The 19,639-nt window shown below is 38.5% G+C and overlaps 1 protein-coding gene across 9 annotated transcripts in view; it reads left to right on the forward strand.

Annotated features, from left to right (window-relative positions):
- The first annotated feature begins 58 nt into the window (after nucleotides 1-58).
- The window catches only part of CPEB3 (cytoplasmic polyadenylation element binding protein 3), a 78,575-nt gene continuing 58,994 nt past the window's right edge, over nucleotides 59-19,639 (forward strand). For 2 of the 9 annotated variants that reach the window (XM_069019718.1, XM_069019724.1), the window contains exons 1-2: nucleotides 59-141; nucleotides 8,095-9,008. In XM_069019718.1, coding sequence (XP_068875819.1) covers nucleotides 87-141; nucleotides 8,095-9,008 — 969 coding nt within the window. In that variant the 5' untranslated portion in view covers nucleotides 59-86. Of the gene's footprint in view, nucleotides 142-534; nucleotides 578-5,490; nucleotides 5,570-7,594; nucleotides 7,672-7,730; nucleotides 7,868-8,094; nucleotides 9,009-12,066; nucleotides 12,366-19,639 lie in introns of those variants that run through there. The other 7 variants (XM_069019722.1, XM_069019721.1, XM_069019720.1 and 4 more) reach the window with 7 other exon arrangements.

Genomic DNA, 19,639 nt, shown 5'->3' on the forward strand with positions numbered 1-19,639 from the left:
ACCGCAGTCCTGCCGCCGCTGGGAGCTGTAGTCCCGCCGCCGGCGCGGGTTTAAAGGTCCGGCGGGGCGCTCCCCCTGCCCTGCCCATGTCTCTCCTCGCCGCCGTCGCGCAGTCGCTGCCCGGCTCCGCGCGCGGGGCAGGTACGGGAGCGCGGCGGGGTGGCCGAGCGGGGTCTGCGGGGGGAAGGTCCGCGCCCGGCGCCCCTCCCCCCCTCCCCGCCGCCGGCCGGGACCCCTCACGGGTGGCGGGTGGAGGGAGGGAAGGAAGGAAAGAGGGAGGGAGAGAGAGAGAGAGAGGGAGAGAGAGGGAGCCTGGGCCGCCTGTTCTGCCTCCTCCCGCTCCCGCAGGGACCCCCTCGGGCAGGAGCATCCCCCATTCCCTGCCCTGCCGAACAGGTGCAGGCGGCCCCCGGCTCTGCTTGGCCGCCGGGCCCCAGGACCTGCCCCCAGGGCGGAGGGGACCCTGCCAGGTGCCAGCCCCGACCGGGCTGCCCAGAAGGGCCGTGGCTAGAACGGCGGAAGGGAAATTAATCCTTTTCAGTGGGGGTGTTGACAAGGACAAGCACTCGGCGCCCTTGTAAGTGGCACTTGGTGCTAGATGGAGGCCCGGTGACCGCTGGCTTCTGTGTGCAAGTGGGGTGAGGGATGGCACGGCCGGTGGTAATGGCAACACTCTCTTTTGGGTTTGTTGGTGTGCTTCCAAATGGGAAAAAGTCCTTCTAAGGTGCTTTTAAAGTTTGTTGTATGTTCAGAAGTCAACTTAGACCATCACAATGTGAAAAACTGGAAATTTAGACGCTGAAGAGCCTTAATAGAGCAAAGAGGTGGATAGCACCTGGAAAGAAGTTGCCTTTCCAGTTCTCTCCACCATGGGTGTCTGTCTCCCGCCCTCAGGTCATGCTCCCCCAGCAAAGGCAATAGCCTGTTTTTCGGAGCCAGTTGTGACACGACAGATTCTTGGAAAAATCAATTAGTAAAAATCAACGTCTAATTTCCCTTTTCAGGTTATATTTTTAAAGAATAGCTCTTGTAATAAGTTTTGCTATATGAAACTAGTCCCTCTACCTTGTGTAAATTACACTGCAGTTGCTGTTCAAGGTTGCAATTACAGGGCCAAGCCCAGGGTGCAACTGTGCAGCTGCATCAACCTACAGCTGTTCTTGGTTGAGATCAAGTATTTGTATGTATGTGATAATAGACATCAGGTGGAACAGGAAGGCAAGTTTAGGGAATATACTGGATTCTTTTACTGTGCTATCTTAGCTAGGGACTATACAGTCTGGTTTTGAGAGTCTTTGGGGAGAGAAAAGTGTCAAAATGTGTATAAAACACCTGGACTTGGACTTGTAAGCAGTATTATGTGCATAATAGTATGGGCATGTATAAAAGTTGGAAGGGTGTTGTTTATTTTCTAATTGCTACAAATATCATAAAGAGGAATGCTGAAGTATTTACAGAGATGCAAATGTTTCTTAGAGGAGGAATGTATAGAAACAGGTAGGAAGAAGGTATCGACATCGTGTCTCAGAAAACTTATTTTGTACTTATTCTTGGGACCATAAAATTCAGTGTTGCTACCACTGTTGAAGGTGTTGGTTGTACAGTAGCCTGAGTAAACCACATGGGCATGACCTCCTGGAAGAGATCCTAATACACAGTGTCCCAATTACAGCTGTCCATGGCATGTAAGAGCAGTATTAGATATCAAGGGTTTCTGGTTCCTATTTGTGGTCTGGACTAAGCTCATTGTCTATTGGCCAGAACATTGAGCAGCTAGGCTAGCCTAGCTTAGGTTTTTTATATTTATTCTCAAGTGTTACAAATAGAAATAGGGAAACTGGTTTTATTTCTAGGACTATGTGGTTTGTGCAATTTCTGTATTTTTGCTTTTGAGTTGAAAGGATATGCTAGTTGCCTGCCATTTATGATAAAGGTCATAGTGACTAATAATGGCTGTGAAGAATATTTACATGAAGAAAATATTCTAATTTTTTTCCAATCATGAAAAATAAAAATGTAACAGGATACATAAAAGCATAATTGAACAAGCTTTAGTGGTTTTAAACTAAGAGGGTAGATTTAGATTGAACGTAAGGAAGAAATCTTTTACTATGAGGGTGGTAAAGCACCCTGATGGTGGCATAGGTTGTCCAGAGAGAGGGTGGATTCCCATCCCTGGAAGCATTTAAGGTCAGGTTAAGCAACCTGATCTGGTTGAAGATGTCCCTACTCATTGCAGGGAGGTTGGACTAGAGGAGCTTTAAAGGTCCCTTACAACCCAAAGCATTATATAATGGCAGACCCCTTAACATCCCATGAATAGCTGAAAGATTCTGAAATGCAAAAACCCATTTGTAGAAACTACTGGACAGCTTGGGGTATACGTTCTTCATCTGCTCTTTCCAGAATCAAAGCGTGATCCTAAAATACATATATAACCAACTGCTTTTAAATTTGAAAAAACCACTTCCTTATTCCCAGACAGAGCAAGAGTTGTCATTCCATCCTTCTCTATTCTCCTTAACAAGACTGGATATGCAGCTGCTCTATTCAAATGCTTGTTTTATTCTCCCCTACAGTCTCTTCCTTCACTCTCCCTCATCCCCCTTTTCTCCTCATTTTCTTTCCACGTTTTGTTCTTTATGCTTCCTTCTTTGCATTGGCAATTTCCACTATAAATCTCAGATTGCCTCTTGCCTTTTTTTTCATTTTTAAACTACTGCTTTCTATGTCATCTTAATAGATCCTTAATAGATCCTTCTTTGTTTCTTCCTTCTGTTTCTCTGATGTTCACTGCACTCTGCCTCACTCTGTCATCCCTTACCTGCCCCTGGTAGTAAGTAGCTACATGTGAGCCGAGAGAGAACTCTCCTGGGAGCAGGCTCGGTTTGGCCAGTGCAAAGTGAGGGAAAGTGGCTGCTCTTCCTGGAGGTTTGCCAGAGCTCAGCTCCCGGACACTGACTGGAGGTAGCAGCCATTTTGAATTAAGTAAAACTGCACATTTGAAGGCAAGTACAGAACTTAATGAAAATCACCAAAAGCAATATAAGCTATTTCGGGCTTAAAATTGAGCCCTAAAATTGGCTATCAGATTTACTGTAAAATATCAACCTTTAAAATACTAAATGGTTTGATAAAAAATTTATACAGATTTAAGCTTAATAAAGAAGTTGACAAGCAATTACTGAAAGAATTACATGGAGGTAGATTAAATATACATATATGACTATTTCAGTGAGGCCTGAAAAAGAGGAAAAGAAGACAAATAATAAAGGAGCTGTGGAAATAATGAAGGAACTGTACCTTAATACAGTTCCTCTGACCTGACAGTATTAAAACTATTGAAATTATTCACTGTTTTCAACAAAGCTAACTAACCCAGTAATATAGGAGTACTCTATTTTGGCAAATCTAAATGCTAAGGGTTATGATAGTAATATGTAAAATTAAATTATAAAATCAGGCATTTTTCATCTACTTGGTTCCATTTTTTAAAAGATAAGTAGCCCTCAATTAGGCTAAAATGAAACTGATTAAGCTGAAAAGCATGTTTCTACAATAAAACTTGGGTTTTTTTCAGTAGCATAACACTTCATTTTAACCTTCAAGCTAGTTGGAATAGTCACTTTCTGTCAAAAAGACTAGTATGGTTTGTTAGTCATATGAGGCTTAAAGAGGCGTAAATTGCTTCATAATGAATTTCTTAAAATAAAAATACACTTAATAGAATGTTAATGGAATTAACTTGGCTTATTTGGGCCTTTCTTACATTTGTTTCTTTGGAACTGGCCCAGGTCAAGCAATTCATATATCAGATTGCATTAAGCTCGTGTGGTCTGATTCAGCTGTCGTTACTATCTTTTAATTTCCAGTTACGAGAAAGTTGGTTGCTAGAAACAAAAAATAATTGTTTTCTGCTAGTGGCTAGTTGATCAAAAACTGCCTTTACATCTTGATTTTCTTTGGTTCTGGAGTGCTTTTCCTTATCCTAATGATTGATCTACCAAGTGAAACTGTCCCCTGGGAAGAACTGACAGAAACAGTGTGGTCCCTTGCATGTGACTCCTCAAATAATCTGAAAAGCAATAACCCACAAGTAAATAGGGACATAAAGGAGGAGCATAGAATGCCTAGAGCCAGCCCTGTGATAGATGGGATGGTTCATAAAATTAAGTGTTTTCAATTGCTGTAAGAAAGCAGTTTGGCTGCTTTTAATGATTCAGAGTAGCACAAACAGGTTAGAGCAAGTGTTGAGAAACTCTTAATTACAGCGTTGATTTAGGGCAGGCAGACCATACAGTCCAACATAAACAGAGTGCAGAAAGCAGAGACGTAAGTGTTAGAACAACTCTCTTTCAGCTGCCCTAATTTATCTTTCTCAGCTTTAGTCATCTCTCTTTCGTGCACAAAGCTATGCATATTTCATCCTTGGAAAATCAGCCTGCACTTTTATAAAACACTGTTATTTTCACACTTCTGAGTTCAACTATGTATTTCCATATGAGCATTACTATTTGGTCTGAATAATTAGTATTATGAATTACCCAGAATAAATATGCAGAATAATTCATGGACTAGTGCAAAACAGAACACCAAGTGCCAGTGAATGAAATTCTGAAAACTTTACCTGACCTATATTAATGATCACAATATTAATATCTTATGAGAGGAACTTGTGTCAGGCTGTATATTGATGTGGAGGCTGGAGAGATGTAGATGGTGGGTAGTGAAAGGGAGGGAGGTGAAGTGTGACACCACGGTGTACAGAATAGATGTTAAATGGGATGTTAAATAGTAACATTCACACCTTTTTTTTCCTGATTTTTTTCTGAACAGCTTATTATTATTTTGGTAGAACTTTCAGTGTAGTAACAGCTTAGTAATGAAAAAGTTGTAATTTGAAAATTGGAAACTATTCAGATAGTACAACTTTTCACCTGTGTGCTGATTTTGATTTGTTTTTAAATTTTCATACTCGACCTATTTGTGTTTGAGTTTCAGAATATATTTAGAGATTATATTATGACACGTGATTAGTTAATATATTCTTCAGCTAAGCAGAGTGACACAATTTCCTTTGTATTAACTGTAAATTTTGTAGCTGGTATGAGCTTATAATTAATTTCTTATGCTAAGAGTTTGTAAGGGAAGTTTGGAAGTACTGTAACTATTTATTTGTCTAGCAGTTGTTCTGAATAGGTAGCTATTTGATCTGGGCTTCTAAATTAAACTGTTTGAAAGCTCGTATTTAGTTAGTCACTTTCAGCTCAGTCTGACAGATATTTTCTCAGAGCTGATGATTCAGATTGCAGCAGTTTTCTCTGGGAAGAGGGAGTGTGCACTTTTTTTTTCCCCTTTCGAGCTCTCCTCCTTTCAGAAAGCGGCAGTGAAATGCTATCTATAGGTAAGACTTCAAACCCCATGATTCCTTGGGAGAGCATGCGCTGAAAGCTTCCACTTGTCAAAGTGCTCTTGCCAGACTGGTCGACTATTTGTCATATACCAAACCTGAAAGAAGAAAATAAATATACTCTCCTTTTGTTGATCTTTAAATACAGAAAATCCAAAGGTAACTGTTCCTTGAACATTTCTGTGTTGGCTGCGTGGGTTTCTGCATGCAAATGGAGCTGGTATTGCTATGGGGTTATAGATTTCCTGTAGTGGATTGTAAATTGGTAAAAATACTTATACCAGCAAATAACCAAAGAGTACTGCATACTAGTCCAACATTAGACATTGGCTGGCCTGTCTTTCAAAGTCATTTATTAACCAGTATTTTTTCATTTGGACTGGCTTCATTCATTAAAGGAAGGTCTTGACCTTGACAGAAGGGTTGAGCTGTGCAGTGATTTTTGCCTTTAAGAAACAATATGGAAGGGAATGTGAATCACAGTCCTTAGGATAAAGTTCAAACCCAGCTAGCCTAAGTCAAGGTACATATTTGAAGCAACTGCTGTGCTAGCCACTATAGATAACCGGGTGACTAACTAATTTAAATATAACTTTATTGACGACAGAATTTTAACATTTCAGCTGCTATGTTTTTCTCTCTAAAAGTATTTTTATACTGATAGCTCAGAACCAGGGGAGAGGGATACACATGATCCTTTTCTCCCTCTGATGTGGAGTCATCAGTAGTTTTATGTAGCCTTAGGAGTAATAGCGATGCGGGTAGAAGTGAAGCTAATGGAAAGTTACACAGACAGAGCTTGGTATATTGTGGTTTACTGCAGTATTGCTTTCAAATGCCTTGCAAGGTTTTCTGTCCTCCCAGCAGCAGCAGCAGCGCTGCCTGGAACAGATGCAATGGTTTACCCCGTCCTTAGGAGCTTAATGTTGTCTCACAGCATGGTCTGCTCAGGAAGCCTTGCTGCTCGCTTTACATGTTGAACTGGAAAATAAGGGGGAGCATAAGCAGTAACTTACTTGACAGCAGAAACCTCTCCTGACATCCATTTTAACTAAAATGTATGTGCATGTCTCAGAAGATATTTAAAAGAACAAAAAATGTAAGATACACCTGGACCCTCTGATGTCAGAAAGGACAGTGTCGACAGTTTCACACTTTGCCACCTTTCCGAAACAGTTAATTGATTGGCTTTACATTGTTACATTACAAAAACAATCCTAAAAAAATGCAGTCTCAGGCATGTAAATGTCATATGATTAACTGAATAGAAACGCAGTTAGGTATTCAGTGATGGCCATCTTTGACATAGTTAATTAATATAAGTGATTTGGGGCTCATTTAAAATACTTTTGAGATTTAGAATGATCTCTTCAATTGACTAAAAGCCTGCAAAATGTGGAGGTTCCTGCTGTGATTTCATACAATTGCTGTTCATTGATGTCTGTATTGTATTACTACTACTGGGTCTCAAAATAATAATAAAATCATATGATCTGCCCTGTTTCATATGAAGCACCTTTTCTAGCAGATATAAGCCTCAACCATTCCACATACATTTCCTTTCTAAAGTTTAAACTTATGTATTGATTTAGCAAATAATTTGCATCACTCGTCTTTGTCTCGTGCATATAAAGATGTTTTTTAATATGCAGCATGTCTATATTGTAAGTATTTCGACTTCCCCTGGTTTTATATTTCATTTGAAAGCATCAGAAAGATCATAGTCTAGTAATACCTCCCCGGTCTGCTGATTTTGACCTTACGTTTTTCTAATGAACAAATTACCGATGATTTCATATGTATGTGTATAAATAGAGCGGGTATGTGTATAAATAGAGCGAGTAGATAGCTGTACCTTCAAGTAAAGGACTGCTTTGATGTAAAATAGCATTTTACGCGGAGAGATCGTAAGGTCACCGAAGGCAAATCTAACACCCATCGGTGGCTTTGTACACGAAGTGTCTCCGCCCCCCCGGCCCCCCTTGCCGGCTGTGCCATCGCCTCCGCTGCCCGGAGCCGGCGCGGGCTGGGCGCAGGGACGGGCAGGAAACGATTGTGCAGCGAGGAGCCGCTCCCGTATCAGTGCGAGCGTCCGTGTGCGCCTTCTCCCTGATAAACCTCAGTCGCTGGAAGCTTGCTTGTTAATTAAGGAAAATCGGTACCCGGCTCCTTTAAAGGTCCCCTAATAGAAAAGGGGGTGGAGAAGAGCGAAGACTGGTGTCTTTTTAACCTTGCTGAAGGACGCAGCAGTATTTATTGACGTATGCAAATAACCAGGGGGAGGAGGTGGAGGAGGAGGGTGCTTGGAAAAACAGGAACCAGAATCAGTTTCTCATTGCAGGGTGAGAGCTCTGAGTTCCGGTGTAAGAGAAAAGAGACGTGGCGAAATTGCTGTATATCTCTGCCCTATAAGCACATCTCTCATTTAGACTGAAGGGAAACAAGGCATCAAAAAGGGTGAAGCATCTTAAAAAATATTTTAAAGGCAATCTAGCACGATCAAAGGTTACATATTCCTGAATGGGGGAGGGGGAAGATTACGGCTTTGCCTTGCAATATGCTGTAGCATAGTACTAGCAATAGGACGAGATTTTTGGCTGGCAAGTGCTTAAAACAGACTGGTTTGTGGTATGAATGACAATGTTAATAATCTGTCTTTGTGGTTTTTTCCCCTACTGTTTCAGCTGCGCAAACCATGCAGGATGATTTACTGATGGACAAAAGCAAAGCCCAGCCCCAGCAGCAGCGGCAGCAGCAGCAGCAGCAAGATCCAAACTCAGCAGAAGCCCCCTCTACACCCATCTCGTCGGAGACACCCAAACCAGAAGACAACAGTTCAGTGACTAGTATCGGCACATCGGCTCCTTCCCAAAATAGCAAGGAGAAGATGCAGATGGAGTCTCCCATTTTGCCTGGCTTGAGCTTTCACCAGCCTCAACAAGAACCTGCAGCCGGCACCTCCTTGTCTCCCTCGTTTGGCAGCACCTGGTCTACAGGGACCACAAACACGGTGGATGATAGCTTTTTCCAAGGGATTACTCCAGTCAATGGGACAATGCTTTTCCAGAATTTTCCACACCATGTCAACCCTGTATTTGGTGGCACTTTCTCACCTCAGATTGGCCTAGCTCAGACTCAACACCACCAACATCAGCAGCAGCAGCAGCAAGCTCAGCAGCAGCAGCAGCAGCAGCGGAGGTCACCTGTAAGTCCTAATCAGGCACCTTTCGCCCAGAGAAATGCTGCTTACAGCCATCAACCCATCATGACCAGCAAACCGTCTTCCTCCTCTGCCTCCTCTTCTTCCTCCTCCAGCTGGAATAACCATCAAAACGCGGCTTGGAGTACACCTTCCAACCCTTGGGGTGGGCTGCAGGCTGGTAGGGACCCTCGAAGGGCAGTTGGAGTGGGGGTTGGCGTGGGAGTGGGAGTCGGCGTACCCTCCCCCCTCAACCCCATTTCACCCCTTAAAAAACCCTTCTCCAGCAATGTCATTGCCCCTCCGAAGTTCCCACGGGCTGCACCCTTAACCCCCAAATCCTGGATGGAAGACAACGCATTCAGGACGGACAATGGCAACAATCTGTTGCCTTTTCAGGTAAATGACTACATGCACCTCCTGCGTGGTGACAGCTATCACAAATTTGTATCTTTTGTAGGGCTGTGTTTCATGTTACTGTTCTGAGTGGCATCTCCATAATTCATATTTGCATCAAATAGTCACCTTATATGAAAACAAATGGGGTTGAACCTAGGGAGTGCCTACACAAAGATTTCCAATACTAGCTTAAGGTTTAAAATCCCATTTTTCTTGTAAGTTATTGTTAAGTGTGGCATATGGGGCTTTTTTGTTGTTGTTTTTTGCTCTTTTTTTAGCATCTGAAAGGTAGTAGCCTTCATGAAAAACAGGTTCGTCAGACTATGTTCCCTTGGTGCTGTGTTAGAATTTTTTTCGTATTCTCCCATATGTGAGAAAGCTGAGATGTTGAAATTGCTGGCTTCAGTTTTCTAACTGGGCTGTTAATTTTAACCAAAGGTGCTTCTTGACCAAAAAATTCAGTTAATTATTTTATCACCATTGCAATAACTAATTGTCCTCGTGCTGTGGTAGGATTTAACGGGGAGTCTGTTTGCATAAGGTAAGAAAAGCTGTGTACATCTAATATGTACACCCTGCTGTTATATTCACAGTGGACGTTTTGAATACATCTCGAAGCAGCGTGGGTGTGTATGGAAAGAGTGGCGTATCTGTCCTTTCCAGTAAGGAAATGCCTAATACAATTGACATGATTTAGAAATGGCAGGGAGGTATTGTATAAAATGAACCATTTTATGTTGTTCAGAATATTTGCAGAGAAAAGAGACAATAGGACACGACCTTCAGAGCCATATTGCAATGGAGTCTATTTACTAGCTACATAGCTCTGAAATATTTAAAGCTGCAGTGCCCTTCACTGTTTTTTTTTTTAAATCTATGACGACAAAGCAGATCAATTGCAGCTGAAACTGGGCCAAATGGAAGATTTGCAATTTTAATGCAGAATGAAACCTGTCATGGTGTGAAATCCATTTTAAGTTGAAAAAAAGCAGTGCTTGCACTTGCAGTTATATCTATACTAGGTGAAGTGAATCTTAGACTTTTTCTAGGTTAGCTGTTTTGGTGTCAGACAAGTCAAAATTTTCTCCTTTGAAATACAGTTAAATCATTCATATATGCTTGCTCTTTAGGTAGCTGTTTCCTCAAGGAAGTATGATCTCTCAAACATTTTTAACTTATCAGTTTGGTAAGAATAGCATTTAGATTGACAGTTTAAGAAACACAGTAAAAAAAAAATCAAACAAATGCACCCCCACCCCCATTATTTTAGGAGACTGTTGAAGTAAAATATATGCAGTTTCCAGTCCCATTCAAAGAGGACATCTTATAGTCAGCCCTGAAATTTCATTTTGCTGCTTCATTCTGTTTAAAGGGAGAGTTACAATTTTTTTATTGGTTGCCCTAAATGAAGGTGGAGTGGCTTCTGGTGAGCTGCTGGTTAATGTCTCTGAAGCACTGAAGGCTGGAGGAAGATTACACTTTAGACACAATATGCCTGCTGTAAATACTATGTTGCACAGAGCACAGCACCACAAAAGCTAATAGCTCCCAGTCATTTTTTAGGAGTGGGAAATGTGTTTCGATTTACAAGTATTCTTAATGGTCTACATGTAAGACATTACAAATTTTGGTATATTTGAATTAGTAGTGAAAACAACAGTAAATGGTCTTATTTCTGTGGTTTGGTTAGTGAGATACATCTTTAGTGAATACAGAACTTTATTATTGTGACTGTAAATTCTTACAAATTAAACTGGCACATATTTACTCATCACTAGGAAAAAAAGTAGCTAACTGCTCTTAAAGAAAAGTTCTTTTGATTTTGAAATTAATCTTTCAAAAAGCTAAAGTATTAGCCAATATGTGAATTTGGAAGCTTGTTTTCTTCTCTGCGAATTTAACCTGGTATCTTCACGTTCAACTGAAAGCAAATGCTTAGGCTGTTCTCAGCACCAGCTGGTATAGCAGTCTGATTTCAGAGACACAGAAAACTTTTTTTTTCTATTAGGCTCCTTTTTTTTTTTTTTTTTTTTTTTTTTTTGTACAAGCTGCTGAATTTTGCTTATTAAAAATTGTAATCTAGGTTAATGTTGATTGCTGCTATACTTAACAAAATGCCAAAGACATCTTGAAACCATACTATTGGTAGAAGGCAACTGTTTAGTTTCACTGATAAAAATGAAATTCAAATTAGTCTAAGAGTTTGATATTTGCTGCCAAGGTTCTGGTTGTCTTTTTTCTTTTTCCCCCCACCCCGAAATTGGGCAATATGTTAAGTTCTGCTTGTCAGCACTATCAAGTAGTTCTGGCAGGTTTATCCATGTGCATCTGCCACCCTCCATAACTGCATGGTTTTGAGCTACTTTAGAAATACCTTCCAGTAAACTTTCTAGCAACACACTTATGCATATTAGCAAGTTCTTCATGTTAACCAATTTTTTTATGTTAAGATTATGAGGCTTTCTAAGAAAAAAGAAAATTATTAACACGTTCACTGTTTGAAATAACATCAGGGAGAGCTATTTTTACAGGTCTTTGCAGTGATCACAAATTTTAATCAGAAAAGATCTATAACCAAGATCTGTATTCTGAGTTATAATATTTGAAGACAGGTGATACTCAGCTATTGATATATCTTGTTCTAGGAAAAAATGTTCAGCTTGAAAATGTTTCTCTTAAGAACATGGCTATAAAGCAATATGCTAGGTATTTTCATCCCTTAATTTGAGTAATACTTTAGTGCATCTTGTATGTCAAAACCAATTGGTGTCTGTCCCAAGAAACTGTGCTGCAGAACACATCAGAAGGTTTAAAATACCACTTGGTAGGAATTCTGCTGGTGTTTGCCTCGTGATTGGTGTTGAAAAGTGGCAAAAATGCTTTGAAGGAGACCACACTCATATACTTACTGGGGAAAATTGATTGCAATGTAAAAAAACCCATGGAGATACAAAGCTGATAGTTGAAAGGAAAAAGAGAAGTGATCAGTCTGGAATGGAATGGAATGTAGCAAGTAAGAGTTGAAGACACGATCATGGGAAAAGATGTTTAACTAGGCCAGATTGGAAATACAAAAAACATGGCCAGTTTGTTCTTCTGAATATTCTTTGGCTTCTGAGTGGTTCAGGTGGAGCGTCTCTGACTGTCATGTGGCAAGCAGTCGTGTTGTGCTAGTATGTTAGGTGATCCTCAGCTCTGGCATTTGAGGCTGACATGAACTGATTGTTCCTGGGACACTGTTCTCACGGCAGTGGCTCAGTTCTATTTTCCAGCAGAGTCGTGGGGCTTGTAGAGAGCTGTTGTCATCTCTTGCTTCTGAGCTGCTCCCACTATTCTCTTTCCCTTCACTCCTCTCAGGTAAATACTGTATTTCTTTTGGCTTTTGGCCATGTGAAGATAGTGGGACACAGCTTGTGGGTTAGGAGGATTGATCATGCCTGAAATAGACCCTTGGAGGCAAGGATAAGAAATTCTCTTTGCAGGGAAGATGGAGAAGGAATTAAATGTTTGCAGACCAGTATTCTAATTAAGTATGTCTACCTTGTGGATTTTTAATTATAGCAACACTGTAACAGTTTTCCAGAAACTGTGCTGAGTTTTGATGTTTTCCCAAGTAATGTTCTTTGGAAAGAAAAAATGCATTGCAGTTTGTGCTCTGAAGATTCTGGCATGCATCAAATCATTCTTGGCAGCTTTACTGATAAATATTTTTATAGCAGGAATAAATAAGGTGATGTTTATTGTGTATAAAGATAGTTTTAACGTGCTATCTTTTGCAGGGAGACTGAGAAAGAATTTTTTTGGGGGAAGTGTTTTGGTGTGGCCTTTTTTTCCTCATTGTTTTCAGTTGGAATTAGACTGGACCAGATAAAATTATAAGCTAAATATAAAAATTTTATAAAACTTCAATATTTCATACTTAAACAAAATGCCAATTCTAACATGCAGTGAGTTTGTGTTTAAATTTAAGTGTGAATATATGTATAAATACGGAGTTCAAGTATTGGAACACTCACTAGCGTAACAAAGTTTTGTATTTATGAGTAAAGGAGTTTTACTGGCTAATACACTCTGGTGACCAATTTTAAAAACTTTTTTTAAATCTAGAGGGATTTTTTTAAGTCAGAAATAGTTGCATGCAGTAAGTCTATTTAAAGATTAATTTTTAAAACACTGTATTTCTTTAGTATAAATCTGGCATTCTGGGCTCTAACTTCTTGTCAATTTAATAGGTAGCCCCACTTAGTAATGTTACTGTTACCTTAAAAACTATTTCTTAGCATGTAGTCCAATCTTAATTTTTCTTGTGTGCATGATGCACGTCCTGACAGCCTGCAACTTTGTGGACAGAAAAAAAAAAAAACGAAAGTACCTAGGTCTGCTTTTTTCCCCCCCTCCATCTTTCTTACATGCTTCTGTTGGTACTATTAACTAGCACTATTTGTAGCTGGATTCTGAATACTAAAATGTGGGAGCACATATTGTGGTATCTCAGTAGTCTTCCAGTGTAACAGGTACAAGTAACACATGATGTTCTAGTTTATTAGTTGTGAGGTATTTTACAATTTTTTGTTAGATTTTAAATTTGATTGAATTCTAAACGTCTGCATTTTCAAATTAACTAAAACATAGTAACAGTACAGGAAAAAAAGCACATGGCTGTTTCATATTCAAAGTATGATGATTGAACACTAATTGCTTATTGATTAGAGTTTTGATTTTAAGTAACCAATCATTGTTTAGCTGTCAGTTAGTGAAGGCAGAGCAAAGGTCTGAGTTCAGTAGGCAGCTGATACTCTGATCAACTCCGTACATAGACAGGACTTCCTTAAAAACATTAAAGGTATTAATATCAAACGATGAATCAATAATTCCATTTTAAAGATTCGATAAAGGACTTATCTGTCTTTGGGAGGAATGGTAGAAGGGAAGGTGAAGGGCATGGCAGTTCATTTTGCTATTTCCCTTCTAGGATCATCTCTCCTAGTTTTCATCATTTTGCCTAGGCTGCTTTTGTGAATGAATGTAAGAGGAAGAGAGACCTGGAAAAGCAGTGTTTTCAGGTTCCAGTGGTTTTCAAGGGGAAAAAAGAGAGTTTACTGAGTGAATGATGAATATTTCCAATTGTTAGCAGTCGGTAAAATAGCTCTCCTTTCATTATTAAGGTCACTCGTGAGTAATTCCTAGCAGACCTATACTAAGGGGAAGCTAAAATATAGCACTGTTTAGTTCAAAGTTTGAAAGGGATCTTAAACAGTACACACCTGAATTTTGCTTCTATTCTAGACTTTGCAGGTTTTAGTCTATTGTGCTATTTTATACATTCTGTACCTAAATTTAGGGTACCATTGCCATGTTTTGTTTCATTATTTTTTTAAATTTAGTTTTTCCGTGTTTCAGAAAAGCATTGCTTTTAAGCAATTGTTAGAATGCTGCACATACTGATACTAAGCAGTTGTCTCAGTAGTTAGAAGAAGGTAAATTTTTTGTATATAGAATTAGATCTTAATTTGTGTAATCTTTTTATTATTACATGTAAATTTTAGAATTTTAAAAATGCAGATTGTGAAAGATCACAGAAACTTTGCTTGTGTTTGTTCAGACTTGGTCAACATTTTCATTTTCATAAGTTTCAGTTATATGATGCTGTCTTTTCCTACAAGCTATGAGTAGCATTTGTAAATCACAATTCATTGATGCCTTCCTTTCCCTCCTTGTTGGGGACAAATGGCTCTGTCCCTTTACTGTATGTTTCTCAAGCTCATTCCAGAGGTAAAATCTTCAATTTTTCTAATATCTTATAGGAGAGAAGCACTGTGCCAATCAGGATAGATATTGATCTGCTTTGTCACAACAGTATTAGAAGGGGTGATGTGAACTCCATTCTACAGAGGTAAATTAGAGGCACAGAGTTTGGGAAATTAATTTTCTTCTCAATGCTATCTGAGAAAACTAAACATTTGTAGTTTTTTTCTGAAATACTTAGAAAACAGGTCTTTGAAAACAGAACATCCACTGCAGTCTCTTAAGTTTGCTGTTTGTGTGAATTAGGCATGAAAAAGTGAAGAAAACAAATTGTTTCCCGTGAAAACTTTTAGTTTGCGTTACATACCAATTACTCAGAATTAAGAAATTTTCATCAGGGAAGAGAAAAGAAGCAAAATATTTAATTTCTTTAATTGATACCCATTTTTTCTTCAACTGTGTATGTTGTTCTCTGTACATCTTCCAGATTCTGGAGAAGTCTTACTCCTGCTTTTCCTAATTCTTTTTTTTCTGGATAGCTTTGCAAAATTTGCAAGAATTTGCAGCAGATTTCTTTTAAATTCCTAAAGTCTAAATAAACTAGTTTAGCAAAACTACAGATTCTGATCCATGTTAGGGTGATAAACTTCACATGATTCATCACCCAAGTGAAGAGGCTTTTGATCAAGTCTACAGTTCTTTGTTCTTGGTTTAACAAAGTTAATGAAAGTTATGTGTACAGAGCACCAACTGTCAATGGGTTTCAGTGGACATGGCCCCTTTTCTTTGTTTTATCCACCCTTGAACTGTTCAACTGCTTTCAAACATCCCTTCTATTTCTTCCTGTTCCTGATTTTGGATTTTTTTTTTAATGAGGCTTTTCGTTTGAGTTGGCCTCCCCTATTCCACATTCTGTGTCAAAGGTTCAGGTTACAGAGGAAGGCCCAATAAATCCCTTTAGTCATAAGCTGAATCATGTTCACTTAGTCCTGTGCAAAATTAATAGCATGAGGGGTTTTAAATAGGTTGAAACAAATTCAGGGAGAATGGAATTTCCAGAAATACTGGCTAGAAGTTCCAAATTCTAGAAATTTAGACATTTTAACCAAGTGATAACTTAGTGTGAACATGCAGAACTGGTTTTCTTTCCCCATGCCCAAACCAAGCTTCCAGAATGTGTGACTTGGGGTGGATTTTCACACAAATTGACAAAAAACCACTTCTGATGAAAATGAGGAAAGCATTATGGCTTAATCATGGGCATTTTTAATATGGTTTTGTTTTATGTCATAATCATAAGTGGATGTTCTGGTGAAATTCATCTTTCCTACATAGAAGAATTATTGTGAAGGTGCTCATCTTAAAAAGATTCATCCCAAAAAGTTATTTTTGGCAACGCTGTAGTTAACTTAAAGCTGATCTTTTAATGAGAAATGTCAGACAACAAAGAAATTCACCCACCAAAGCTCTCTGGGTTTTATTCTCTGAGTGGTAAAGGCTCTTTTTTGCAGGTAAGACTCATTTCCTACAGAAAACCTTTGGAATTGTACCTTCTTACGGAAATTGCTGAAATAAAACAGAACATTTTGTTTTAAAACACTTGAATGGTTAAATATTGTTTTGGATTAAATGAAAATTCCTAATTCCTTGTCGAAAGTTGCTGCTTCGTTCTGCTGAAGTATCTTGCTTTGTGAAAGAGATGTATTAAAAGCATTAATGAATTAACATGGAAGTAGCTAGTGTTACACCCATTTACTATGTGACCTCTAAATTTGTAAAGGGTTACCAAATTACTAATGTATTAACTGATTGTTAGCATGTTAACAGATGGCTTATAACCAAATCTAATATGATCTATTGGTGCCCTTAGTAAGCATTAAGGTGTGTAATAACCAAGTGTGTAAAATGTTTATAGCACACTTTGTGGGTTTGAAATTTTTTTAAACTACTTATAAAGATACCTTTTAGTTTTAAATCATGATGCCCACAACAGTTTGACCTAATTATTTCACCTCACTAAATAATTATCTTGCTCATGTATTCTTTCCAGGATCATATTGTTTCTTCCTGTGACAATTGGGGAAAAAAAAAAAAAAGAGAACAGAGAGACCTCTCAGAGTAACTGAAAGGGTTTTTCTTAAAACTCACAAAGCCTGAAGTAGCAGCTGACTGTGCAGCAGGAAGACTAAGACAGAACAAGAGAGTAGAGGAAACAAAAATCAGGAACAAGAAAAAGTAGGACTTTTATAGTACAGAATGAAGGGGAAGCTGTGGCATTTTCAAATGTGGCAATACAACATGACAATATACTCATTCACTTTCCGTGGATGAGAATTTCTGCAAATAAAATCTTGCTGTTTGGACCAGATTCAACTTTTAGTGGAAAGGGTCCTCAGGTGGGTGGCTCCTGCTACTTTTGGCTGCTGCTAAGTGAAGCTATACCTGTGACTTCTGAGTAAGAAAATCAGCCATAATTGCCAGCAGATTTTACGAGTGATGTTTTGATGCAAGTTTCTGCAGACAGTCTTACCTCCTTTGTCTAAACAGGAACACCCTCTTCTGACATGGTTTTACAAAGTAGTAGATTACCTATATAAGAGTTTTTTCTTGCTAGGCAAGGGAGAAGTACCCGATGTTGTGTATGCCATTCAAAACGAATTGAAAATTGATTGTAGTAAATTTTAGAGGTTTTTTGAAAGGCTTCACTTTGTATAGAAACTGGAAAGTTTTTATGCTATTTCACTTGCACAGTAGCCTTGTTTGAATATAAACTTGAACTGGTGAATGTCTCAAAATATAGCTCAGTCCTTGACTCCACTAGACATGTAGCGCTAGGAGAATTAATTTAAAAGAACAAATACAGTGAAAATAGCTTTTTTTATGAATACAGGTGTGCAAAGATGCATGTGGCAACCATATGAGATGCATGGTTTTTCATACAACCTATAATTTTGTTACCTTTTCACACATAACATTTGTAATTGTCTAGAAATCGACTAAAAAAATCTTGTATTTCTCCTTTTTGTGTTACTCTTTCTGGTTGATGAGGTTCCAGTTTATATGGAAGATTGACTCCTTGAGGTCATGACCTTGTAGTTAGTGCTATTAAATATCAGTCTGCTGTGCTGCAGTTTTTCAGTTCTTTTTGTGTGATGAGCTTATCTCCTCTGGGTTGATGATATCTTTTAAGTATTATTATTTTTTTTACTTTAATAACCAACATTACTCATTTCAAGTATCTCAAGTGATCTCAACAAAACTGATCTCAAGATTTGCCTTTAAGAAACTGCATTATTCACTTTCCTTTAGCAGATTCTGTTGAGCATTAGCAGGTCTTTCCCATTTTACCATTTTCTTTCTTATCTCAATTGCACTGATTTGGTTTTTTTTCCCCATTTATGTGGTTACTTTGCCTGTAGCACCATGTGAAACGCTCTGTGGAAGTCCTCATTAGATCAGCATATCCTAGTCTTTCAAGACCCAGGAATCATCTTTTCCAGGGTATTTCATCAGTAAAGCATAATGCTACATTATTTCTGCACTGTATTTCAAAAGAGAAGAAATCCTTGAATTTCAGTCATAAAAACTAGAAACAGTGTTTGTCATCTATAGTTTCATATCCTGCTTCAGCTATTGCAGTTCTTTCATTTTTATTTTGCTGGTCAGATACATATAGTACTGACATTGTTAGCTGGACTAGCTTTAGTGGTTCCACTGACTGCCTTACTGACTCTGGCTCCTTTTGATTACATGTTGCCATGCACCTGGTCTGTTAGTGAGTTGGATAGATGATACTGCTTTCTCTTACTGTTTATCTGTCTTCTCTGTTTACCCTTGTTTACCTGATTTTTTCTGTGAATGGGAAGACCAGTTATGGAGGCTACATTATTTTCTTCTGACTTCTTTGGCTGTTTTATAACTTTTTTATCAGCCTTGCTAGAATTTTTTCTAGACATTTGTTGTCCAAGGTATTCATGCTGACCTTCTTACAGTTTCCCTGAATATACATAAGTGGCTGAACATCCTGGTTCTTTCCTTGTAGCAGCATTTTCTTAAGATGCCTGTCAGTTTTTATTACCTTGTGGGGAAAAAAAAAAAAAAGGAGAATTCTGCAAATCAGGTAGGCTTTTATCTCAAGACATTTTTCCTGTCTGGAGCAATCTTTACTAAATTTGCCACGTGCTAATCAGTTTAGCTCTTATGATGTAAAAGGAGAGTGCTTTTCTTGCTCCCATGAATATGGTTTTCAATTTCTGCATAAAGGTTTCCTTTTGGTTAATTGGCTGTTCACACTTGTACTTGTGTATCTTGTAAGTGATTTCTGAATTATTTTAATTAAATGCAAATGTGCAGCAGTAATTTGAATGCATAACACCTACCTGACAACACAACTGCTTATGGCCTCTTCTTATCTAAGGGGAAGAATTTTTTATTCTGGTTATTTTAAAGAATTTAACATAAGTATTCAGGCACTTTATACATATACAGTTAGTTATTCTTTTCCTCATATCCTGTATGCCTTTAAGCCCCTTATGTAATAAAAGATGGAAGTATGCCCAGTGTGATTCCGTTACTATTTTAATATATTATCACATGAAGCAATATATTTAATAAATTAATTCTGAATTTTTTATTAAATTGAGGTTTTTTTCATACATGGGATGATTCAGTATTTGCAACTGGAAAAATTCCTTTGTTTATAAAATTTAATCTGAAATGAAATTACTTGCATATAATTGATCTGAAGAGTTGCTTCTAATTTAAACATAATTTTGGACTAGGATTTTTTTTGCTCTGCTTCTGCCCTTCCTTCCTCTAAGTGGAACTTAATGTTACAAGTGGTCTTTGTCTTGCTACTGTCTGCTGTTTCCTGCCTGTTCAGTTGC

The sequence above is a fragment of the Aphelocoma coerulescens genome, chromosome 6 (assembly GCF_041296385.1).
Source record: "Aphelocoma coerulescens isolate FSJ_1873_10779 chromosome 6, UR_Acoe_1.0, whole genome shotgun sequence".
NCBI classification, from domain to species: Eukaryota; Metazoa; Chordata; class Aves; order Passeriformes; family Corvidae; genus Aphelocoma; species Aphelocoma coerulescens.